At 43.0% G+C, this 26,983-nt stretch overlaps 1 protein-coding gene across 1 annotated transcript in view; it reads right to left on the bottom strand.

The window, feature by feature from the left end:
• lamb2l (laminin, beta 2-like) overlaps nt 1-21,596 on the bottom strand; it is a 47,625-nt gene extending 26,029 nt beyond the window's left edge. Inside the window, exons 1-10 of the mRNA XM_055892255.1 lie at nt 21,516-21,596; nt 19,588-19,756; nt 18,999-19,070; nt 4,931-5,100; nt 2,675-2,810; nt 2,485-2,558; nt 2,098-2,286; nt 1,914-1,977; nt 1,568-1,770; nt 1,093-1,213 (exon numbers count right to left, since the gene is read on the bottom strand). Of these exons, the coding sequence (XP_055748230.1) occupies nt 1,093-1,213; nt 1,568-1,770; nt 1,914-1,977; nt 2,098-2,286; nt 2,485-2,558; nt 2,675-2,810; nt 4,931-5,100; nt 18,999-19,070; nt 19,588-19,633 (1,075 nt within the window). The 5' untranslated portion in view covers nt 19,634-19,756; nt 21,516-21,596. The remainder of the gene's footprint in view (nt 1-1,092; nt 1,214-1,567; nt 1,771-1,913; nt 1,978-2,097; nt 2,287-2,484; nt 2,559-2,674; nt 2,811-4,930; nt 5,101-18,998; nt 19,071-19,587; nt 19,757-21,515) is intronic.
• Nucleotides 21,597-26,983: the final 5,387 nt, after the last annotated feature.

Below are 26,983 nucleotides of genomic sequence, written 5' to 3'. Positions count from 1 at the left end.
ACATATACTGTAGTGTTACTTCTACATATACTGTAGTGTTACTTCTACATATACTGTAGTGTTACTTATACATATACATATACTGTAGTGTTACTTCTACATATACTGTAGTGTTACTTCTACATATACTGTGGTGTTACTTCTACATATACTGTAGTGTTACTTCTACATATCCTGTAGTGTTACTTCTACATATCCTGTAGTGTTACTTCTACATATCCTGTAGTGTTACTTCTACATATCCTGTAGTGTTACTTCTACATATACTGTAGTGTTACTTCTACATATCCTGTAGTGTTACTTCTACATATACTGTAGTGTTACTTCTACATATACTGTAGTGTTACTTCTACATATACTGTAGTGTTACTTCTACATATTCTGTAGTGTTACTTCTACATATACTGTAGTGTTACTTCTACATATTCTGTAGTGTTACTTCTACATATCCTGTAGTGTTACTTCTACATATACTGTAGTGTTACTTCTACATATACTGTAGTGTTACTTCTACATATACTGTAGTGTTACTTCTACATATCCTGTAGTGTTACTTCTACATATCCTGTAGTGTTACTTCTACATATCCTGTAGTGTTACTTCTACATATCCTGTAGTGTTACTTCTACATATCCTGTAGTGTTACTTCTACATATCCTGTAGTGTTACTTCTACATATACTGTAGTGTTACTTCTACATATACTGTAGTGTTACTTCTACATATACTCTAGTGTTACTTCTACATATACTGTAGTGTTACTTCTATATATACTGTAGTGTTACTTCTACATATACTGTAGTGTTACTTCTACATATCCTGTAGTGTTACTTCTACATATCCTGTAGTGTTACTTCTACATATCCTGTAGTGTTACTTCTACATATACTGTAGTGTTACTTCTACGTATACTGTAGTGTTACTTCTACATATACTGTAGTGTTACTTCTACATATACTGTAGTGTTACTTATACATATACTGTAGTGTTACTTCTACATATACTGTAGGGTTGGACGACATCCACAGATTCCTCCCACTCCAAGTGAGTGTGTGTCGTCTTACCACTACAGGTGAGTAAAGTTTAGTCTCACCTCTGCATGTGTGAGGGTCGTTGGCCTCGGCTGGGCTCCAGGGCAGGTCGTTGTGGAAGTCTCTGCAGCGTTCACAGTTTAACCCCTCAGTGTTGTGTTTACACACACATCGCCCATGGATCTGACCAATCACAACACAAAAAGAAAACATGACAGCTACCATTGTCTCTTGGACATTTATCACAGTCATCGGCATATGCAATGACCAAGGGTTCCCACAGACAGACAACATATGACATTTTCATTTTTGTCATTTAGCAGACGCTCTTATGCAGACCGATTTACAGGAGCAATTAGGGTTAAGTACCTGGCTCAGGGGCACATCGGCAGATTTTAAACCCAGACGGGCTCGGGATTCGAACCAGAGACATTTCAGTTACTGGCCCAACGCTATTAACCGCTAGGCTAGCTGACACAAACTGAGGAGTAAAAAGAGTTGGAGACTGGATATTTTCTATGCCTCGGTCCTACCCACCATGCCACTGTCCCTGGCATCAACCCCTGGCACGGGGGCACACTCTGAGGCGTGTCCGTAGCAGAAGCAGCTGCCCCTCACCACCAGCTCATACAGGGAGTAGTAGTACTTCTGCAGAACGTCAGAGCGCCGGTCCAGCAGGTTATCTCCCAGGGTGTGCAGCTTGGTGAAGTTGATCCGCAGGTTGGTGATCCGCAACAGCTCTACCGAATAAAAGGGGATGTTTACACAAATCTTTCATTATGTCAATTAATGGAGTCCTATAAAATGTATCGTTTTTAGGTCACTTTCAGTAGTCCTCTGATTGTCCTCTTAATTGATCTAATTTCCCAAGTATTTGTCTCACCTTGAATCTCCAGACTGTATGGGTCTTTCACATGTATGGCAGGGTCGAGCACCTTATAAATGACCTGCAAGAGAAGAGAAAGTAAACGAGAGTCATCTCACAGCTCAGATAATCAGCAAATGCACATTTCTTCATCTAAAGAAGGAAACTCCATCATTGTCCCTAACTCGCTTCATGGCCTTACCTCTCCTTCCGTGGAGGGCTCGATGTCAGAGTATCTCTCCTCACAGATGACATCATTGATGTAGTGGAGGGCATGGGCGGGCACGCGTGGGAACGTCTTGGTGCAGTTGTAGGCAAAATAGCGGTACGGTCTCCAGGAGCGACCAAAATCAGCCGAACGCTCGATCAGCATGGCGGCCGGTCGGAATGTCTTTGGAAAGAGAGATGGAACAGCCGGAACAGAATTCAGGAACGGCTGGGACTCAGAATGATTTATGTGACAGTTATTACACGTCTGTTTTATTGCTAATAATATGTTTGGAGATAGTTTGGATTCCTGTCTCTTGGATATTACTCAACAAATTCCTGAGCTGCCATCAGACAGCAGCACACACACACATACTCTCACCTTAAACTTCATGATGAGGTGAGTGAAGTGGAATTCTGCCTCCAGATTGAGTCTGATACTGACACCCTCCTCTCCTGTAGGGAATAAATCACACAAAACATAATGAGAGATTATTACAGCAGAGACATTCACACACACACATACACACATTCACACATACACACACAGACACAGACACACAAACACACACCGTTGACGGACTGCCACCATGTGAGGTCTTCGTTGCTGTCCTTGAGCTGGATGACGTTCTCCACGCGGTGACTGTTTTTGTGGTAGTACGGGTCATAAGGCCGCTGAGAGTTACACGCAAAACACTTGTCCAATTCCTACAGGGAGACATAATCAGAAGGTGTAACAGTATGTTTACACCAGATGACCCCATTTGGGATTTGTTTACTTGTGTGTGATACAGTAACGCTGACTTAAATAGATATGTTCCTTAAATTACGACATTCGGTTAACGTGTGTATCTAGGAGTTTGACACCACCAACAGGAAAACCCTGGTTGCCTATGGAAACTCGAAATGTAGGTCGTCCACTCATTTGCAAGTCACAATGGCAGCTAGCGGGACCAGAGCCAGGCAGTGGTAACATGGTCCCCTGGATCATAGTCTTAATTACTGTGAAGCGGATTGGGTGAATAGTGAGGGGGCAGAGAGGACGTGAGGGGGGCATGGAAAAAAGCCAGAGCAGGGTCTCTTAACTAGGTTGTTGTTAAGGGAGATTACGCCTCTAACAACACTTATGTGAAAGGATTGCGGGGAGAAATCAATAGGAAAGCATAAAATGTGTATAAGTAGGTGGGTTACCCAACACATGCACATGACTGTCCAACCAGCTTTAAACCCTAAATCTCCTTTTCACACCCTCATTTAGGACTTCGTCTTATAAAAGCATTCCTCTCTTCAAGCTAAGGCTACCATCTTACACTGATCCTCCATCGCCAAACCTCTCTGCCTCTCCTCACATCTCCCGGGTGGCGCAGTGGTCTAGGGCACTGCATCGCAGTGCTAGCTGCGCCACCAGAGTCTCTGGGTTCGCGCCCAGGCTGGGCTGGGTTCGCGCCCAGGCTCTGTCGCAGCCGGCCGCAACCGGGAGGTCCGTGGGGCGACGCACAATTGGCATGGCGTCGTCCGGGTTAGGGAGGGTTTGGCCGGTAGGGATATCCTTGTCTCAGTATGTAAAAATGTAATAAAATGTATGCACTCTACTGTAAGTCGCTCTGGATAAGAGCGTCTGCTAAATGACTAAAATGTAAATGTAATCTTAGATGTATTTACCTCCCATTAGTCAAGCTCGGCGGACACTCAAATTATAACTAGCACTCATCTAAGACGTTGATTTGACTGATCTTCATTGACACAGGAAGATGGTGGCTTATGAGTGTCTCAGCCCACTGGCTCCTCCATGCTCCCCCATCCTCGATCCAGTGGAAGCTGGGCTAGCGTTAAAGCTTTAGTTCCAGTCCATCAGGTGGGTCGTGGGGCCAGACGGGAGCCCCTCTGATGGAGAGTCACAACAAACAGCCCATAGGAAGATTACTGCAGATCAGTCCCCAGCCCTGGACTTGGCCCAGTCACTACACCGGCATCATCAGATTACTGTAGGACCAGCCACTACACTGACATCATCAGATTACTGTAGGAAGATGCAGGAAGTAACCAGTAGCTGCATTTGTTACAAAATGAATTGACCGGGCAAATGTTTTTTAAATCATACTTTTTGTGCACATACCACTACAGGTATTATAAAAAGAAAACCAGGACAAAATGAGTACAACTACCGAAAAAGAGGAAAAAACGCAGTGGAATGAATAGAACTGATTGAGACGGGTGTTTGGTGTGGGCCGGTGAAGTAGCAGTGGAATGAATAGAACTGATTGAGACGGGTGTTTGGTGTGGCCCGGTGAAGTAGCAGTGGAATGAATAGAACTGATTGAGACGGGTGTTTGGTGTGGCCCGGTGAAGTAGCAGTTGAGTGATTTGACTGACAGATGATAGTTCCCATCTGGAGCTGCAGTATGAGGGGCTGTCACCACCTGAGCCATTCCACAGTCACCACCTGTCAATCATGTAACCCTATAACACTCCACAATGTGTTGTCGTATCTGCTGCCCACAATAAGGCAGAACACATACATGCAGGCTTCAAGTCAACATGTGTCAGGTGATGGAGGGAGAGAGAGAGGGGGATGTAGGGAGGGGTGGGAGGAGGGAGGGAGGTGGGGTGCGCTGTACACCTGGGACATTGAGACATTGGGAGGCTAGGAAGTCAAGGGGGGGGCACACTTAAAGATGGAAACAGACAAGCCCCTCACCCCACCGGATGTCCTGACTTCTACTGAGAGACATGACCAATTGTGGGGTGGGGTAAGACGGATAATGGGTCTTATTTCCAACACAGGTTTAGGTTCAAGTCCAGGTGTGTGTGCATGTGTGTGTTCTCACCTGCAGGTGGCTGACTATGCAGTAGTGTTCAGGCCCATGAAGACCACAAGTGGAGGTGGCGCTGAGATTAATGGCTCGGCCAATCAACAGGTTGCCTGTTGCCGGGTAACAGCTGCCCTCCATGCAGCCATGCGGGCTGGAGGGGAGCTGCTGTCCCACAACACTCAGAGCTGAGGGGTGATTGAGGACAGGGAAGAGGAAGGTAAATAATACAAAACACCACTAGATTAGTTCCTATATCATTTATAAAGCATATGGATTGAAGTGTTCAATATTATGGAGATCAGAGACATAAAGAAATTACATATACACAGTTATACTCAGGTATCATGTGATATTTGCGGTCTGTAAAGAGAACTTTACAGGGTAATGGGTAATGACTTCATGCTTCGTGACTGGAGACAATGGGATTGTCTTTCCACAGGAGTGATATCTGTATCACTAAGAGCATAGTGTTTACAGTGTTCAGTCAGCAGGCAGGACCAGAGGATGAGCTCACTCTGCATACAGCCACTCCTGTACACTACGCTAGGTGCGTTACAGTCCCACCCTGACTGGGAAATCACAGGAAAACATCTCTGTTTTCCATCATAGACAATTCTACAGTGGTTACTGGGTTACTACTATCGTTGGGGAGTAACAAAATACATGTAACAGGATGCCATATTCTCTATGAAAACGCAGTAACTGTTTTCCGTTGCAGATCTGTAGTAATTGTCATGACAGACAGGGCAGATAGAGTCAGTGTCAAGTTAACTAATGTAAATTGTCAAGGTTGTGCGCTACTGGTACGAAGTCAGGTGCAGGAGAGCAGTGAGTTGTGATCAGGCACACTATTATTTGGCAACAGCACAAAAGACAGACGCAACTGCGTCCAAAATCCTCCAGCCACAGGTAAAAGTCAATAAGCGCGAAAACACTCACAAATATACAAATGTATGACAAATACATACAACGGGTCAAAATACGATACCCGGGGGGAAAACCAGTCTGGCTCATCACACAAAACACGTAACAAAACAATTTCACACAAAGACATGGGGGGAAACAGAGGAATAAATACATGCAGTGTGATTAGGGAATGCAAACCAGGTGTGCAGGGAACAAGACAAAACAAATGGAACAATGAGAAAATGGAGCGGCAATGGCTAGAAAGCCGGTGACGTCGACCGCCGAACGCCGCCCGAACAAGGAGAGGAGCCGACTTCGGCGGAAGTCGTGACAGTAAATAATGGTATCACATCAGGTTACATAGGGGTCATTCCATTTGATTTCAATCCCTTTTTGAGCACCCCTTTAGTTTTGAACAAAACTTTATACATATTTGCCCACGGTAGAAATGGTCAGAAAGTCACATTTTGGACCTGAATGCCAAAACAATTAGGAGATATAGATGCTCAAAGTTGACCTTTTTTGCATACCCCACCCTTAGCCTGGCTGACACGACTCACATGGTGAGCGAGGAAGACCTGACGCACTGGTCTGGACAGGAGGCCGTTGTAAATGCAGTATTCGGTCAGAGTTGTGCTTATTTCTGGCTGAGCTTTGATCAGTTCTCTCAGATGTAAAATGTTTTCCTGGGGGGGTTGAGACCTCACGTTGTTTGGATTTGAAAATCCAACAGTTATAATGGAAGGGGGCAGCGCTCAGGGCTGTGTGTGGCTGTCCATGTGGGTGTTTGTGTGAGAAAGACACAAAGGAGAACCAATCAGTAAAAAAGCACAGCCCCCTTCATTATCCATGCATCATACCGACACATCAAAACAGCCTTTCCAGACTCTGAGGTCAGGAGACCTACCATGAGAAATCCAACGTCTTCATCCCTGGAAAAGTCTGATACCATTTAAAGCTTACAAACTATTTAACATTTTCTTGAAACAAATGTTATTTTTAATACAAATAATATCATTGTTTTACCTTTCACATCAATTATGTAAAAACGAGTAAACTACGATATTCTTCATTTTCGCATTTGTTGTAGCTTAGACTATGCTACAGTTGTGAGTGTTTTTCCCACCATCGGTTGAGATGCTCTTGAATACAGGATGGGTGTCATGTTTTGGCTGATAAATGTACTAAAACGGGAACAAAAACAAAATGTTTACTTTCAAATGGTGGTACAAAGATGTTTGGAAGTCCACACATGTTGACTTGAATGGGAATATCAGTTTAATGGGAATATCAGTATTATAATTTCAATCTTCCATAGGAAATCTATTGAAATCGTAGAAGAGACATTGCAATTTAAGTTGACGGTTGGTGGACCGTATTCAAGAGCACACTGTGTCTCAGCCTTTTATATTTTCCAGTGATGAAGACATGGATGCTTTATGGTAGGGTGGGGTATGCAAAATGGGTCAACTTTGAGCACCTCTATCCTAAATGTTTTGGCATTCAGGTCCAGAAAGTAACATTCTGACCACTTCTACCATCAGCAAATATGTATGAAAAGTTTTGTTCAAATTAAAAGGTGTATGGTCAAAAAAGGATTGAAATCTAATGGACAAGGGTCAAGTTGCTTTACTGCCCTTAAGCCAGGAATCTGAGGTGAACATTGAAGAGAGGTAAATAAATCACTGATTCCCCTAGGCTGTCTCTAGGACACTGGTTGGACTCTCTGACATACTACTACTAGTGCTGCTTCGGGCTCCTCACAGCTGAATGGTGGCTGTTAAAATAGAGACAATAAATGTGGTTGTTGTCGTTTTTGCAACCTCATCTTTAACGCACTGCCATAATCTGTCTTCTGCACCTGGAGGAGACCCTTGTGTTCAAGGTAGCTTTTCAGAAGGGGCCAGGGCCACTGCAGAATTGCCCTATTATACCCTATTTGGGCTCTGAGTATTACACCCTGTTGTCCCTCTCATCCACGTAAATTTGTCCCCACATCACTGACTCTGAAAAACCACTCTCATCATGGTTGAGAGCAATAAGAGAGGAAGCGAGAGTGATTGAGTGAGGGGAATAAAAAAAAGGCAAAGAGAGAAAGAGTGAAGAGGTAGGAAGGGGGTGACAGAGAAAAGAAAGGGGGGACTGATGACTTTCTACAGAGCGGGAGAAATAGAGAGGCAGCTAGAGATGTGGAAAGAGATACAGAGATCGCTGGGGCCCCTTTCAACATCAGAGGCCCAGGTAACATCAAACACACAGCATGTTGGGACACGACGGAGGTGGAAGGTGTGATGTGGAATTAAAAACATCCTGTGTTACCCATGAGAAATGAAATATATCATATTTCCCAAAGACACCCAGTCATTAGGGCATGTTAAGGAGAACCAAGTAAACATAGGGCTGAGTCTGATATGTCTAAGTGGAAATTACAAGCTTCCGAAGTCTTCTCCTGCAACAGGGTGATCAAATGAAGATCCTATACCTGTGCTATGAGTTGGCCCCTGTTCAAGTAAAATATTTAACTGAAGCAGATTCCCAGAATTCCAGTAAAGGAGAAGTAAAACATTCACACAAGGCAATATGCCACTGGGCCTTAATTAACCCGAGGCATTCAGCTACTCACACACATGTACCGGTACAGTAAAGCTGCAGTTAAATCAAAGTGTGACCTTTGGAATGTTGATATCTGCTCATATCCGACTCTCCCTGGGCAAACAGAAAAGTCTGTTTAGGAGTGTTGTACATTAGCCCACAGAGAATACCTGAAGTTCACCAGAGATGTAGGACAAAGATAGCGGGGGGTGGGAGTGACTGTGACGCCTAGGACCCCTCCCTGGCTGTGACAAGTTATCTCTGACCGTGATACAGAGCCTAATGGCTTCTCTAAGCTGCAATGTCGGTGTGTTGCATGACTGGACATTGGAAGGGGCAATCTTCTGTATCTCAGTGTGTTGAATTGTTCACCTCACTATGGTTCACTATGATGACAGTATGTGATGTTGGAGGTATATCTTCCCTTCATATGACTTTTCTATTTTCTCACCGTTGTTGAAATATACAGTGCACCTAGTCTGGGTTTTGGCTGATAATTACAAGGCACCACTGCAAAAGGGTGCTCTGTTAGCAGACAACACACACATATCATTTTTCTAAATAGCTCTGACTTCTTAGACTTGACAGTGATGTCAAGCCCCCTCCTCTCTGGTGGGTGATACGATATCTGTAATATATCCTTTACCTTGTTTTCTCCTGCACCGACTAGCAAAGAGAATGTGTGCGCATGTATGTATGTGTGTGTGTGTGTGTGTGTGTGTGTGTGTGTGTGTGTGTGTGTGTGTGTGTGTGTGTGTGTGTATGTCTTTTGTAAGAGTGTATTTGGGGAGGGCCCTGGTAAAGCCACCCCAGGGTCTGCCTTCACCTACTCTGTTATTGCATTCATCTGTCTTTCCCCCCCCAAAATGACAAAAATAACAACAACATACACTTCAAAGAGCATTTCAAATCTGACCTAAGGACCCATTGTTTAATATACAGTAGACCAGTGTAGACGCTGTCCCTTCTGCTCAACGCCTCTTCATGTTTTATTTAACTCAGGAGAAGGTACAGTACAGATGCTCACCAAAATCACTGATGAAATTGACATATATAAAGTAAAACTACCATTTACATCATGGGTCTCAAATAACACCTTTTTAGATCATTCCTGACGACATGTGTGAGAACGTTACTGTTAGATCGGGTCCTAATGCTAACGTATTGGAGCGTGCAGAGAAGAACACAGGGCTTTCGTAGGTTTCAAAACTGCTGTTGACAACAGCTGGTTTCTCAGTCTGATTAGAGCGTTGGTCAAGCATGTGTCTGTACGCCGCCCGCCACGTAGCTACACACACACGCATGCCGAAGAAGGAAGGCGTAGGCAGACACACACTTGCCTAACATCCCATCTCCATTCTGTACCGGGCTCTACAGTAAAAATGCAGGGAGACTGCGAGAGGGGAAACGTGTATTTATTAAGAAAAACATTCCAGGTGTCAAACACGGACTGTTCCAAACACTCCGCCCCTTCTCACAATGCCCCTGTGCAGAGGTAGAACATGTGTGTTGGAGTGTGGAGGGCCCGTCCAACATGCTCTGTGGTGCTTATCTCTATACGGGCTGGGACAGGGGACCAGGGAGGGCAGAGGAACCAGGCATAGGCAGTCAGGCTGACAGCATATAGATCCTCCACGCTACTGGGCTTCAGTAGTACAGCTGCCTTTCTTCTGGGAGTCAAGGCTTAATCCACACACCACCTGACCCTTTCTCAGCCACTGGAATGGAGCACTGAGCTGAGCAGTGAATCCATTGTCTGTCAGAGCTGCTAGGGCCAGGACCTATCAACCTCTGTTTCCTCTACTGGATCTAACACTGTTTACTCAGAGATCATCTCTCCATCGGCTATTCATCAGTTGCTCCACTGCCCTCATAACTGTCATTGTTGACCCATATCCAATAACAGCAGCTCCTACAAACTGTGTCTGGGTCATCACTCCCTATTTTTCTTTTACATTTTATTTAACTAGACAAGTCAGTTTAGAACAAATTCTTATTTTACAATGACGGCCTACCCCGGCCAAACCATTCCTCTAACCCGGACGACGCTGGGCCAATTGTGCGCCGCCCTATGGGACTCCCGATCACGGCCGGTTGTGATACAGCCCGGTGATGCCTCCAGCACTCTAGCACTGAGATGCAGTGCCTTAAACCGCTGCGCCACTCGGGAGCCCAAGTGTACTGGTCAAGCATACAGTATCAGAGCTCCAGTGATCTGTTGGATTTGAATCCAGTCCCTTCAGGTCCCTCTCTTCTCTGACACCATATTCCAGTCAGTGGAATGGCCTCCCAGCCCTAAAGCCCAGTGTGTGAGTCACTGTACTGTCATCATTAGACAATCCCATGAATTGAGTCAGATAACTATAGGGGGCTGTGCTGTGATTGGAAGATTTGTACACATTCTCACTGATGGTTAATTTAACATTGAACAGGACCAGTGGAGGCTGCTAAGGGGAGAACGGCTCATAATAAAAGCTGGAATAGATTAAATGGAACGATATCCAAAACATGGTTTTTATGTGTTTGATACCATTCCATCCATTAAACTCCATTCCAGCCATTATTATGCCTTACAGCATAAGGCATAATAAATACAGCCTTCCTCCCCTCAGCAGCCTCCACTGAACAGGACACAAGTCTAGAAAATATTCAGTTCTGTATTGATTGTACAGTAGGGCAGCACATAGCAAAGCACCAATTGATACAGATGGAAGGTAAAAGGTAACACTTCCACACACTTGCAATACATGTTTCCCAGTTACAGTCATTAACAGAGAATATGACCCAGATTCCTGACTGCAGAGGAGTGAGGAGAAAAGGGCACATATCCCAGAATACCTAGCAGTCTGAACTTTGTGCCAGTGCCACCCAGGGAAGGAGGGAGAGGGAGGGTTTACGAAAATCACAAGACCCGGTAATCTGTCTTTAACTGGATTAGACCTGAGTTCCTGGGAAAGAAACGATGACGCCCAGGTGGAAGAGGAGTGGCGAATGGCTGTCTGGCTCCTGGGCTGGGAGGACAGACAGACAGTAGTCACCGGAACACACTTCATAGCTCACTGGCTGCATATACTGTATGTGTGTGTGTGGACCGGACCCCTCTGTCAAAACACACCTCAGTCACCAATGAACCCTGAAGAGGCCCATTCTGACAACCATACAGAGACAAGAGCTGCTGCTAGTAACCTATCATTTGCCAGACATTCCAGAAATGCCCCAAATTCTGTTGGATTTAAATAACAGATTTTCAACTGAATCTTACCCTGTGAGATTACCGAATAAGGTGGTGTTGCATGAACAGAGAAGTTAAAAAATAATCATTCAGAGCATCAAAGCTTTCAGTGCTCACTGTTCTGGCATCTTAAGTTATGGTGGTGGAACCCTGTCATACAGAGGGAACCCCTGAATTCTGTCATTCTCAGGTTCCATCCATTCAACCCTGGTTATATTTTACAGCGAACTCCTATACCTTTTGTGTGTTGTTTAGCAATTACCATTACGTAAACAAAGGGTGGAGCTGCACGTGCAAAGCTATACAGATCCATTACTGCATCAGATCTCGCCTGAACAGCTGTCTGAGGAGTGGCTCCTCTTTTGTAGTAAGAGACTGGTGAAAGATCAGAGGCAGGATCATCAGCCAGCAGAACAATGGCAGCAACACAGTAAAGCAGAGACAAATCCCTTCTCTGCATAAAACTCAACCTGCGCTGTGCTGCGCTACTCTGGAGGAAACACCATACACACCTGCGGTTTAGCGCCCTGTGCTACAATAAGTACATCACATCAGACTTTCTTTGAATCTTTCAATACGTGTGTTTCTAAAATGTGTCAAAACATCACATTACATTAATGGGTGTCTATAGTAGAGGCCGACCGATTAATCGGAATGGCCGATTAATTAGGGCCGATTTCAAGTTGTAATAATATTTTTTTTTTTTACACCTTTACTTAACTAGGCAAGTCAGTTAAGAACATATTCTTATTGTCACACCCTGACCTTAGAGAGCCTTTTTATTTCTCTATTTTGGTTAGGTCAGGGTGTGATTTGGGTGGGCATTCTATGTTTTCTATTTCTTTGTTTTGGCTGAGTGTGGTTCTCAATCAGAGGCAGCTGTCTATCGTTGTCTCTGATTGGGGATCATATATAAGTTGTCATTTTCCGTTTGGGTTTTGTGGGATCTTGTTTTCTGTATAGTTTCTTTGCCTTACAGAACTGTGCGTTCTCAATTTTTCACTTTGGTTATTTTGTTTGAGTGTTTTTTGACAAATAATATCATGAACACTTTCCACGCTGCGCTTTGGTCCACTCCTTTCGACGAGAGCCGTAACACTTATTTTCAATGAAGGCCTAGGAACGGTGGGTTAACTGCCTTGTTCAGGGGCAGAACGAAATATTTTTACCTTGTCAGCTCGGAGATTCAATTTTGCAACCTTACGGTTAACTAGTCCTTCGCTCTAACCACCTGCTTTACATTGCACTCCACGAGCATTGCGCTGTTTATGACTTTAAGCCTATCAACTCCCGAGATTAGGCTGGTGTAACCGATGTGAAATGGCTAGCTAGTTAGCGGGGTGCGCGCTAATAGCGTTTCAAACGTCACTCGCTCTGAGACTTGGAGTAGTTGTTCCCCTTGCAGAGGCAGGTTTTGTGGAGCGATGGGTAATGCTGCTTCGAGGGTGGCTGTTGTCGATGTGTTCCTGGTTCGAGCCCAGGTAGGAGCGAGGAGAGGGACGGAAGCTATACTGTTACACTGGCAATACTAAAGTGCCTATAAGAACATCCAATAGTCAAAGGTATATGAAATACAAATCGTATAGAGAGAAATAGTTCTATAATTCCTATAATAACTACAACCTAAATCTTCTTACCTGGGAATATTGAAGACTCATGTTAAAAGGAACCACCAGCTATCATATGTTCTCATGTTCTGAGCAAGGAACTTAAACGTTAGCTTTCTTACATGGCACATATTGCTCTTTTAATTCCTTCTCCAACACTTTGTTTTTGCATTATTTAAACCAAATTGAACATGTTTCATTACTTATTTGAGGCTAAATTGATTTTGTTGATGTATTATATTAAGTTAAAATAAGTGTTCATTCAGTATTGTTGTAATTTTAATTTTGATTTTATTATTACAACAACAACAACAACAAAAAATCGGCCAGTTAATCGGTATCGGCTTTTTTTGGTCCTCCAATAATCGGTATCAGCGTTGAAAAATCATAATCAGTCGACCTCTAGTCTATAGTCGTAAACTACTCATATAAAACATCAACTAATTTTCTGTCGACTAAACATTCCCTTGTTTCTTCAATGTAACTAATCTAGCCTAAGGTGGGCTGGGTTGACTGTCACCTTCATAGCTGCAGCGGGATTATTCTGCCACATTATGCAGGCTATGTGTTAACTACTGCACATACTCTCCATATCTGTCCGGTGGTTTGACAAATCTGCCACGGGAAGTCATTGGCACTGGAGTCTGTGGTGCTGTGACAGGAGGGGGGTCAGCATCTGAAACAAGTAAGTGCAACTCTGTGTCACACTCTGGGTGTTCCTCTCCACCTTTTGGAGAAGTCTCTGGAGCAGGGAGTACAGGAGGGGACTAAGCACACATCCTGGAGGTGCCCCCGTGTTGAGGGTCAGCGTGGCGGAAGTGTTATTTCCTACCCTCACCACCTGGGGCAGTCTCGTCAGGAAGGTCCTAGCAAGATTTCTTCCATGTGTCCATGCCTGTGTCCCATTTCTTGGAAGCGGTAGCTCTAGCCTCCAAGACAGCTTCTACCCCCAAGCCATAAAACTTCTAAATAGCCATAAGGCTGCTAAATAGTAAATTAATGGTTACCTGAACTATCTGCACTGACCCTATGCACACTCACAAGACTATATATACACACCATATACACAGTCACACACACACTAGACTGACACTCTCACACAAAACCCACACTCACATACGCACACACACACGTAACACACACACGCATACCAACAACACAAACACACATTCACACATGCATACAGACACAAGACACACACACACACACACACTTTTACACTCATCATATGCTGCTGCTACTCTATATTTTACTCTTATTATTATCTATCCTGATGCCTAGTCACTTTACCCTGCCTGCATGTACATATCTACCTCAAATACACCTACCTGCACATTGATCTGGTACTGGTACTACCTGTTTATAACTCCCTTTTTGTGTGTTTTACTCCTCTTGTGTTACTATTTTTCTTTATATATATATATATATATACTGTATATACATATTAATCTGCTTCGTTGGCAAGCATTTCACAGTTTTGGGAGACCCAACCAAATTCACATACAAATGTGAGTTATAGATATGTCATTCTCATTGAAAACAAGTCTAAGAAGCGTTGGATCTGTTCTACTTGTGCTATTTCTATGCTTCCCGGTCTTAAATTCGGTTTTTACGTATTTTAGTTTCAGTTTTGTACACCAGCTTCAAACTGCTGAAAATACAATATTTTTGGTTATGGAAAAAATATTTCACAGCGGTTTAGATTGATTATAATGATTATCTACACTATACTTGCTTGTTTTGTCACGTAAACTGAAATTAGGCAAACTATTAGAATTTTAGCAACCAGGAAATATCTTTAAGTCTACACCCTTTGTATTTGGTGCATGTGACAAATCAAATTTGATTGATTGATTTGAGGAAAGTGGTGAATCAGTCTGTATGTGCAACTGCTGCAGAGCACAGAGACTGGGCTTTCTCTGCTTTCTCACACTGCTGGTAATGAAGTTGTGCTCTAATAGCCCTCCCTTTCTCTATCACCACTTTCTTTCGAATATGGACACTAATGAGCTTTTCTTACTCTCACACCCTTGCTGTGCTCTCTCTTTTCTCTATGTAGTATACAACCACCAATTACTGACCTCTGTCTTCCTTCTCCTCCTCTCCTCCCTGTTATACCCTCCTTGCCTAGTCTCTCCTACTTTCCCTTCCTTCCAGCCTTGATTTTTGGCTGCATAAATATGGGATATGTTAAATAATCAAATCCTTCAAACTTTAATTTCAGTGTGCTGTGCAATAGGATTCTCCAGACCCCAGGGTTAAACTGATCTAATTCTTATCCAACCCACCGCTGGAGAGAGGCAACAAAAAAGCAGTGGTTCTGTTTGAGAAATAGAAGCTTGCCAGCTCACCTTGGCAAGCTTCTATTTCTCAAACAGAACCACTGGTTGGAATGAAGGGAAAGTAGGAGAGACTAGGCAAGGAGGGTATAACGGGCGAGGAATTTACCACATTAGTCTCTGGCTTCTTTAATAACTGCATCGACGACGTAGTCCCCACAGTGACCGTACGTACATATCCTAACCAAAAGCCATAGATTAAAGGCAAAATCCACACTGAGCTAAAGGCTAGAATGAAGCTTTCAAGGAGTGAGACACAAATCTGGACGCTTATAAGAAATCCCGCAACGCCCTCCGAAGAACCATTATTTTTCAAGTAGACCACTTGAGTCCCTGTACCCAAGAACGCCAAGGTAACCTGTCTAAAAGACTATAGCACTCACATCTGTAGCCCTGAAATGCATTGAAAGGCTGGTCATGGCTCACAACAACACCATCATCCCAGACACCCTGGGCCCACTCCAATTCGCATACCATCCCAACAGATCCACATATGATGCAATCACTATTGCACTCCACAATGCTCTTTCCCACCTGGACAAAAGGAACACCTAAGTGAGAATGCTGTTCATTGACTAAAGCTCAGCATTCAACACCATAATGCCCTACAAGCTCATCACTAAACTAAGTATCTGAGATTAATCACCTCCCTCTGCAATTGGGTACTGGACTTTCTGATGAGCCGCCCCCAGGTGGTGAGGGTATGCAACAACACATTCGCCACGCTGACCCTCAACACGGGTGCCCTTCAGAGGTGCGTGCTTAGCCCCCTCCTGTACTCCCTGTTCACCCAGAACTGTGTGATCGCACACGACTCCAACACCATCATTAAGTTTGCTGACGAAACGACAGTGAAAGGCCTGATCACTGAAAACGATGAGACAGCCTACAGGGAATCGATGGGGTTGTAGTGGACACGATCTAGAGCTTTAAGTTCCTCGGTGTCCACATCACTAAGGACCTTTCATGGTCCAAACACACCAACACAGTTGTGTAGAGGGCACAACCATGTCTCTTCCCCCTCAGAAGGCTGAAAAGATTTGGCATGGGCCCTCAGATCCTGAAAAAGTTCTACAGCTGCACCATCGAGAGCATCTTGAATGGTTGCATCACCACTTGGTATGGCAACTGACTGGCATCCGACCGCAAGGCGCTACAGAGGGTAGTGCGTACGGCCAATTACATCACTGAGGCCGAGCTCCCTGTCATCCAGGACCTCCATATCAGGCAATGTCAAAGGAAGGCCTTAAAAATTGTCAAAGACTCTAGCCACCCAAGTCAGTCTGTTCCCTGTGCTACCGCACGGTAATTGGTACCACAGAGCCAAGTCTGGGACAAAAAGGCTTCTGAACAGCTTCTACCCCAAAGCCATAAGAATGTTGAACAGTTAATTAAACGGCTACCCAGACGTTCTGCTTTTCTCCCCCACCTACATGTACATAGTACTTCAATCAATCACCTAATCAAAATTACATATTACCTCAATGAATCACCCCAACTACCTCGTACCTCAGTACACTGACTTGGTACCGGTACTCCTTGTATATAGCCTTGTTATTGTTATTTTATTGTGTTCCTATTTTCTTTTTATCTATTTGTTAATTTTCTACTTTTTACCTGCATTGATGGGAAAGGGCTCGTAAGTAAGCATTTCACGTTAAAGTCTATAGTTGTTTTATTCGGCGCATGTGACAAATAAAAGTGTCTTTGATTTGATTTGAAAGAACCACAAACACAGGGTTCTGAGCGAGGTAAGTTCAGACGTTACACTCCAAAATAATACTGGGTTAAAAACAACCCAACCTTAACATGTGATAACCACAGAACAGATGACCCGGGATGACATTTACTCTCCCGGGAGGCCAAAAAGGACTATCTTAAAGGCTTACACAAGTGTACTATGCCACGCCTCCATAACCCAGCATCTAAAACCCAGCATCAATAACCCAGCAGTTTTGTAAAGAAAACAACCCATAAGTGACCCAATGCCTGCAACCCAGCAACACAGCATTTCTTTGCGTGTAGTGTGACTGGAGGAGTGGAGACAACAGTGAGTTGTTGTGGCCTGTGGGGCTCTTATGTATAGTACAAGGTCATCAAGGCCTGTTTTCAAAACCAGATGCCTCAAACTATTGTTGTCCTCCAGTGTGGGAGTCTACGGCATAATATGCCTATTGCTGATTCAGGTAAGTAAGAGTTGGAAAATTGTATTTTCAATGCTCAATAAACTCATGAAATACAACATTCATCCTGGTGTTCAGGGTAAGCAGCTGATTCTGAGTGACAAACATCAACAATATGTATTTCAACACTGAGAGTATTTGTGTACTCAGAGCGCTGTGGTTCTGGATGGGGGTGATGAGAGGACTCTAGTCTAGTCGCCCCTCTCTCTGGTGGATAGTTTCCCCTGTCTTTTGTGTGTACCTTTCGTCGGTGAGTAGAAAGCAGAGGCGCTCACACACAATACTCTTAATTGAACCTCTTCAGAGAGGGCGCAGCCATGTGTGTCAACAGTTAATGACAGAGGAGGGAAAACACGAGTGTGGATAATAAAAGAGTCAGGAGAGAGAAAGGGGAGCCATGTCTGTCTGTTGACAGGACCAATAATAACACAATGTCTGAGGGGCTGTTTAGAATCAAGGTCTATAGAGTTAGTACACAGACATACAGATGTAGAATATTAATTTGATCACCCTGTTGCAGGAGAACTTTCCTGCAATGGAAAAACATTTTTATTTAGTTTTTTTGGTCATGTTTTTTTGTTTTTTTGGAGGGGGGGACATTTAAATGTGTAGTGTATTTTAGGTTGAACCATTTACTGAAGTGGGTTAAATCAGGGTCACACTGAGTGTTTCTTGATAGTCTTAAACAAATCTACATTGAAACAAAAGTATACACCTCACACCTGTACCATGTCAGATATAGAGTTGAAATGTATTACATTTTGAGTTTGAATCCCAATATAACACTTTATATAGATCACAGAAGACTGAAATAACAAAACCGTTTGACATAGAAACACCAGATTTGAAAAAGATTATGTATAATAATTATGAAATTGTGAAAAATATGAATAACATTCCACCCATGAAGCCACTAGGTCATTTGACTGCAGGAAAGGGCAACAAAGGCTTCTGAAGTTGTCAATTTCCACTTTGAAATTACGCCAAACGTACCAACCCTTACATAAATGTCCATAATGTCCATAATCCACATAATAATTTACATTTCCTGTTGCTGCAGGATTATTTTCCTGCTGTAGCAAACTGGCTCTAATTAAGATCCTACATCTATATTGTCTGATATGTGTTGTTCATCTGCCACCAAGACAGATAATACATCACCTTAGAGACCTACTGTAATACAGTGTTTACAGTGAGCAGGATAAAACTGAAACGTCCACTCACCTAAAATAAATATGCCCAGATATGCAGCCATGGCGGATGTCAGTCGATTTTGACAGAAGACCATCCGGAAGGCTGAAACACAGAGTAGGAGAGAGTATGTGTGAATAAGACAAAATATACCCAGTCTTTTTGGTCTTCAATGTCATAATATCATAATTTTGCATCATAATGCACAATGATCCTCCATTGAAATGCTGGAGTGCCCAACAATTTATATCAATAAATCCATTAGGAAATGTGTGTATGTGCTGCTGACCCTAACCCACTGGACCACAGGGGGTCAGGGGTGCCTCTGTGACCGTGTCGTGACACTGTGGAGAGAAAGGAGTTGTGTGTGCACAGTCTCCACAAACACAGCTCTAAGGACTGAATGTGACCGAGCATGTTCCCTACAGATCTGTGCGTGGGAACACAGATTACAGATGTCCAACTATTATAATCTGACTTGGCTCAAACAAATAAAAGTTGTTGTCAAATAGTACTACATCCTACCAAGTGACAATAGTACAATTTCTAATACTTTTTTCAATATGGGTTAACATGGTAAATATTTTTTAACATCATCCCACCAGCAATCCTTCAAACAAACCTTCAATACAGAACACTGTACATCTGCATCTGTAACAGACTAACATGTACTAGTAGTGAGGCCGAGGGATGCCGGTACCACACAGTGATGTCATATCCATTGTACAGGGATAGCTAACTCCCCGTGCTGCTGTTCTCATATGGCCAATGACCAAACCTGCATGGCTCCTCTATAATGCAGAATAACAAGAGAAAAATGTTACAATCCCAATAAAATAAAAAACTCTGCAGTGTTACAATCCCAATAAACTCAGCAAGCTGAGTATTGACAAGTAGAATTACAGCGGGGAAAACGTGAAAGAAAACAACAAGTGGCTATTGCACTGCTTGGTTCCCTATCGCCTGCAGCCTGGGGACAGAGGGACTGGGGGCTGGCTGGCTGGTGGGTCTCTCTGTAGGTATAAACCCTTGAGAGGATCAGGGCCCCTCACTGCAGCCACTTTACTCTGCTGAAGAATGTCCAACACTGGGACAGGACAGCTCTGCATCATAATGTCACTACCACAGTTTCCCACCAACATAAAACAACCACAGGGAGAACAGTTAAGAGCAAATGAAGTGATTTTAACACAGCTGACAGTTTTTCACAGAAACAAGACAACCTGCCATAGAAACCTGCCAGGTTACCACAGAAACAAGACAACCTGCCACAGAAACCTGCCAGTTTACCACAGAAATAAGACAACATGCCACAGAAACCTGCCAGTTTACCACAGAAATAAGACAGCCTGCCACAGAAACCTGCCAGTTTACCACAGAAACAAGACAACATGCCACAGAAACCTGCCAGTTTACCACAGAAATAAGACAGCCTGCCACAGAAACCTGCCAGTTTACCACAGAAACAAGACAGCCTGCCACAGAAACCTGCCAGTTTACCACAGAAACAAGACAACATGCCACAGAAACCTGCCAGTTTACCACAGAAACAAGACAGCCTGCCACAGAAACCTGCCAGGTTACCACAGAAACAAGACAACCTGCCACAGAAGCCTGCCAGTTTACCACAGAAATAAGACAACATGCCACAGAAACCTGCCAGTTTACCACAGAAACAAGACAGCCTGCCACAGAAACCTGCCAGTTTACCACAGAAACAAGACAGCCTGCCACAGAAACCTGCCAGTTTACCACAGAAACAAGACAACCTGCCACAGAAACCTGCCAGTTTACCACAGAAACAAGACAACCTGCCACAGAAACCTGCCAATTTACCACAGAAACAAGACAGCCTGCCACAGAGACCTGCCAGTTTACCACAGAAACAAGACAACCTGCCACAGAAACCTGCCAGTTTACCACAGAAACAAGACAACCTGCCACAGAAAGTGCCAGTATGCAAAAAAGACTCAATTAGACTTAAAAAAAAAAAAAATATCAAAAAAAGTGCAACACACTAGCAGACCAGATGTTCATTCACAAAGACACAATTCTCAAACCTTACATCTGGGAATTACCAGGGACCTCACGATACCATATTATCACAATACTTAGGTGCCGATACGATATGTATTGCGATTCGATACTGCGATTTTATTGAAATTTGATGTTCCAAGCATATTGCTCACTATATGTCTGCTGCAGAGAGACAAGAGAGACCATGAGAAAGTGTGTTTTGATCGGTCCTGGAAATAAAAGAGCTGAAAAAATATTGTCTCACTATTTAAAAAAAGATGGAGAACAAGCTATAGGATGAGAAATACAGCAGGTAGAGCCGACTAGCGCTACCTAGCAAAAACAAATTGGAGTCAAAGTATCGATATAATATCATCCAAAATAATATTGCGATATGTAACTATATCGATTTATTCCCCCATCGCTATCAAACCTGTTCAGACAATCAATCCGACACAACATCTGTTAGGTCCAACTTCTGAAAAGTGATGTATCTACACAGAGTAATAGCATAAATAAGATCTAAGTACTCACACAGCCACGCAAGTAAACTCAGTCCTCTCTGTGATGAGAAGCTTTCTGCAGGCTGGTTCACTTTTAGTGTGCGTGTGTGTGTGAGGCTGTAAAAGTGTGTGTGTGTGTCTGTGCGCGCAGTGTGGACAGCGATTCTTATTCAAATTCAGCTGTCACTCTGAGAGCCACTGTGTGAAAGGGGAAATGGTCTCTAGGCAGGCGGAATGCACTGCCCCACTTTTTTTGTGTGTGTGTGGGGTGGGGGGTTGAGTTGGGATGGAGGGAAGGAGAGAGGGAGGGGTTGGGGCGCTGTGTTGGCTGTCCCTGGGCCGTCGGTGCAGGGACACCCCCTCCCTGCCCCCGGAGAGAGGAGCATCCAAACTGACCATCAGAGAGACGACACAGGACCTCCGGTCCAGGGAAAAATAACCTGCTGAGTTTGTGGCATAAGTACTTCCTGTTGCAGACAGTGTTGTCCCTGTGCACTACATGACATAGGAATTACAGCTTAACTAACTAAGAAGTTGAAATGAGGAGAGGAAATAAAAACATACTCTATATTTTCATTGGATGAAATAAGAAGAGACCCCACAACCTTGAAGGTTGAACTGTGTTACTTTAGCATAATGAGGCACAACAACTTTAAGTTGATACAGTAAGTCTCTATCAATAGGACATACAGTAGTTGACTAAACTCGGACAAAGTCAGAGAAACTGTGGTTTCCAATAACATGAAATCCTTTCAGTTCCATACCTAAGGTGGGAGGGACTCTCATATACCATGCCTGAAGCCCTTTAACTGTCTCTTCTTCAAAAACATGTTGAACATTAAATTACTATTACTAACAACTCAAATAACAACTTCCAATATTTGTTTTAACTTTATGTTTATTTGGGGAATAACAGAGCTCTACCAGGCTGTTGAGAAGTCAAAAGAGGATCATACCAGCAATGCCATATTAGAATGGCAATTTGCATTACATTACATCTCAATAATACTACAAAAATGACTTTAGGTCTCCTTCAATGGCTTTTATGGGTAGGTAAGCATCATTAAAAGAGTAATTATGATAATTGTGCACATCCAAACATGAATATTCAATTACATTGAAATGAATACGTTTAGTGTATATAGTGCAATGTTTATCAAAATGGTTTTCTTACATTTCAAATGATCCAGGTTCTTCCACCATCTTTCCCACATATTCAGAATGCATTTTTAGATAATAAATTACAAAGTGCCGTTTTTAATTACTGTTATAGGCATTCTTTTATAGGCGACCTTAAAGGCCCTTCTGAATATTGATTAAATTACTCCATGGGTCAATTTATGTTGCCTAATATAGTGTGTTTTCAACAATTCAATCCTATTTTTCACCAAAATGATTTTTTATAAAAAATATATATTCCATATTAGTTCACCATACTTGTCACTGACATATCAACCCCCTGGGTTGATATATATATTGCTTTTTAGCCTTTTTACATTTTAAATATTTATTTCCATATTTCTACTCTTCAAGGTCTCTACTAACAGGAAATGTGCAATATTTATCCATCAACAACTGGATTCCTGCCTGTTATCCCATATCTTTGGTGACTGATTTGGAGTTTTCTTACAGACCTCTGAGTGGGCAAAGTCAGAGTGCCACAACACTGAACTGCAGCAACCCAAAACGATGGATACAAATTATGTTAATTGCTGCAGGAGGGCTGGGGGATTTGACCAATCAAGTTAAAGTGAAGATTTGTTTTCATATCTACTTCTAACTCCATTGCCAAACATGCTCTGCCAGCCGGTTGAGGGCCAAAGCAGTGGTCACCAACCCTTTCTGAGTCAAGATCACTTTCCAAATGCAAGCTGAGATCTACCGCTCAGATTTGTTATTTTATATGACTTAAAAAACGTAAGTCTATGCAACATTAACCTTTTAAAAGCAGTTCTGTAGCAATGAGGTTTGTGCAGTAGGCTAGGCTATAGGCCCAATACATTATCACAGCATATTAGCTTTGCTTGAATTGCTCTGCCAATCCATTGTTGTTCAGACCATTTAAAAAAAAAATGATATAAACATTTTGAGGTAGACTATATGATCACACCGGTAATAGATCAGTTGTTTTATTACTTGTGAGGCACAGCTGAGTGAGCATACGTTTAAATAATTTGCTTTTATTTGTATTTTACTGGGCTGATGGATGCCTGCGCATCTGATGGTCAGTCTCAGCGGAGGGTTAGAGCAGCAGACTGAGGGTCCGCCTCTCAACGTCCCGCCGCTCTCCCTTTCCTCTGCTGACGCTGAGCAAAAAGGGACACCGTCTTCCAGCTGATGGCGAAACTGTAGTCGCACCGCATTATTTCTCCCTCATGCACAAATCCATGTTTTTACTCCTATGAACAGAGGAGGTGAAATATTCCTCTGCTAATAATAATGGAGCAAGCCTATCGATACACTTTCCTACTCATTCATTACAGCTGTAGTGCTGGTTGCAGCACGAGTGGAAGTAGGGAAGAACACACATTTTTATGACTTATAAAAGTGTTGAATAAAAAGTGCGGACAGCGATGAGTAAGCACTTAAACATGAACTCACTGAGAACAACAGCAACACATGGCTGTATTCGTTGACAGTCGACTCTAGTCATAGTTTTAAAAGTTTTAAAATCTCACAGTATCAACTTTGCTGTAACCTTTCTTTTACGCCCGCTAGGTTACTGCAGACACGGTATTTTGAGCCATCCGATTGGCCAGCGGTAGGCCTATAGTGCACTTGATTTGCTCTCTGGGCCCGCAGGGAAGGCAGAGTTTGTACCTTCAGAAATATTTCAAAATGTGAAGAATTCCACAACCCGGCGTGCAGGGCAGCTGAATCGGGTGCACCTACCACCAACAGCATAAGACAAATAAAAATAAATATAGGAACGCAAGGCTTTATCATTAGGTTTTTTACAGAAAAGTTTGGAGATCGACCAGTCGGTCGCGATCAACCTGTTGGTGACCACTGGGTTAAACCTTTATATGAGATGGCAGTAAGGTTGTGTGTCAACCAGCCAAACCACAGAAACCACACAACGGAACAAAGCCGCCCTCACATTCACTGCTCTGTGGTTACATGACCTTTGACCTTTTCTATGAAAGGGCACTGAGATGGAGTCCGATGCGGTGCAACCGCAGCAGATTCAGAACCTGAGGAACAGCGATTTTATAAGCATGTCGCTATGGTCTGATCTTGATCTTGCATGTGTTTTTTTGCCAAAACGTGGATGTGTGTGTTGACATTGAGAACATAATGGTAACCCGATCGAGTCCCAATCAAGACAGAGATGTCTATAGCTCACCTGTTCACAGACTAGTGGGGAGGGGATAACATAGCCAACTACATCCTCTCTGTGAATTAAAATGCCAATTAAATGGCTCCACAGAGGAGCTCTCCACTTTTAATAAAAGAGCAATACATGACCTCATGCATCCTTCCGTGAAATAGGTATTGTAAGACATCCATCCTAAGGGTGGTGGTGGTGGTACGGTAAAGCACAGTGAACACACAGGTCAAAACCCCTCAACACTATATTCTTTCTGCTAGCCTTTTATCCTGAACTTCCAAGAACATGTCCAGGTCTCTGGCCTAGACTACAGTTGAGTGAAAAAAATTGGATGGTCTTAAAGTAACTGTCCAGTTTTTCCAGATTTCTATGAAATATTGACTATAATTAATTGCAATATGAGTGAAATAGTTTTCCTTCCAATTTGTTTATTTTTTATTAAGTATGTTAAAAAGCAGCTCTTCTGTGTTGGAATGGTGTGGGCGTACCCCAACAACAGAATGTGGGTAGTATACCGGTCATTAAAAATATTAATGCGAGTAGACCGCTGATTGGCCAGCTCGTCCTCCTCAGGTCTGTTTGAGATACACATTTTTAAGTGTTTTTTTTAATCAAATGTATGCTTTGGACAAAAATATGAGTCAACAGCATTATTTGGGTATGTTAACAGAATATGAACTTTAAAAAGTGAAATTTTCCCTGGACAGTTACTTTAAAAGCAATCCAGGTAATACTGTCATACTTCAGTTCAGTATACTCAGTGCACGCGCACGCGCACACACACACAGACACACATTTTAACAGGAGGGAGCATGCCGTTGGAACAGTGCTCACCGCTATGCCTCCCCAGTAAAAGTCAGATGAACGATAAAGTAACCTGGGGACACTAGACAAAATAATCCCTTGCTTCCATATCCTAGAACACAATAATGATAAGCCTTGCCGTGTGTGTGTGTGTGTGTGTGTGTGTGTGTGTGTGTGTGTGTGTGTGTGTGTGTGTGTGTGTGTGTGTGTGTGTGTGTGTGTGTGTGTGTGTGTGTGTGTGTGTGTGTGTGTGTGTGTGTGTGTGCGTGTGTGCGTGTGTGTGTGTGCGTGTGTGCGTGTGTGCGTGCGTGTGTGCGTGCGTGCATGTGTCATGTAGACGGAATAAAGTGATATTAATTTGTATTGACACCAGCTGTATTTTCATGGACAAATAGTGCTTCAGAACAGTACTGAATGAAATGTACACATCATAATGAACTCATTTCAATAACAGCTGTGCATAGGCAACCATTCAATAATACATTTCTTTAAAGTTGCACTAAGCAGAAATCACTCAGCCATTTCCTGGTTGTTAAAACGCTAATAGTTATGTGTCAAAATAAGATAGAATCATTGTACCATCTAAACTGCTGTGAAATATATTTTCCATAAGCAAAAATATGTTTTTTTCAGCTGTTTGAAGCTGTTGTACAAAACCAAAAGTAAAAGATGCAAAAACTAAACTTAAGAACAAGAAGCATAGAAAGAGCGCACATCGAACAGATCTACTGCTTCTTAGACTTGCTTTCAAGTACAATGATAGATCTTTAACTCACATTTCAGTGTGAATTTGGTCAGGTCGACCAAAAAGTTACATTTTACCACTTTAGAGTCAATGTTCACTGCGACATAATTCAAAGAAAGGTTAACACCTAAAATAACTAATTATGTCAGTCCGACTTATTTCTTATTAACTGACCATCTCGATAAATTACAAAGATTATCCATTCTGTATGCGGCCATCAGACCAAAAGTAAAAGGACAGGCAGAGGCAAAAGGAGTGACAGCAGGCCTAGTACGACAGAGCTTGGCAACATCAGGTTGCTGCTCACTCACATTAGGTCATGATGGAAGAGTCTCTCTCTTTATAAAGGCACGTGACTCAGCGTGGCAACCTTCACAAACAACATGGTCCAAATTCAACGCTGAAACAACGTCAATGAAACATTAATAGTGAAGGAGTAAAATGGTGAGTGATCAGGATCAGTGTTTAGTCTCTGGATGACCCTCAGGACATTTAAACCCCTTTCCAGAGCTGACCTGAGTCCTGCTATCTATCACTAACCCAAATATACTGCTGTGAGTCCTTGAACAAACTAGTAGCCTACACATTGTATGTCATTGTTAACCTGTTTGTACTTAAT

The sequence above is a fragment of the Salvelinus fontinalis genome, chromosome 31 (assembly GCF_029448725.1).
Source record: "Salvelinus fontinalis isolate EN_2023a chromosome 31, ASM2944872v1, whole genome shotgun sequence".
Taxonomy (NCBI): domain Eukaryota; kingdom Metazoa; phylum Chordata; class Actinopteri; order Salmoniformes; family Salmonidae; genus Salvelinus; species Salvelinus fontinalis.
This window is presented reverse-complemented; position numbering and strand designations above follow the sequence as displayed.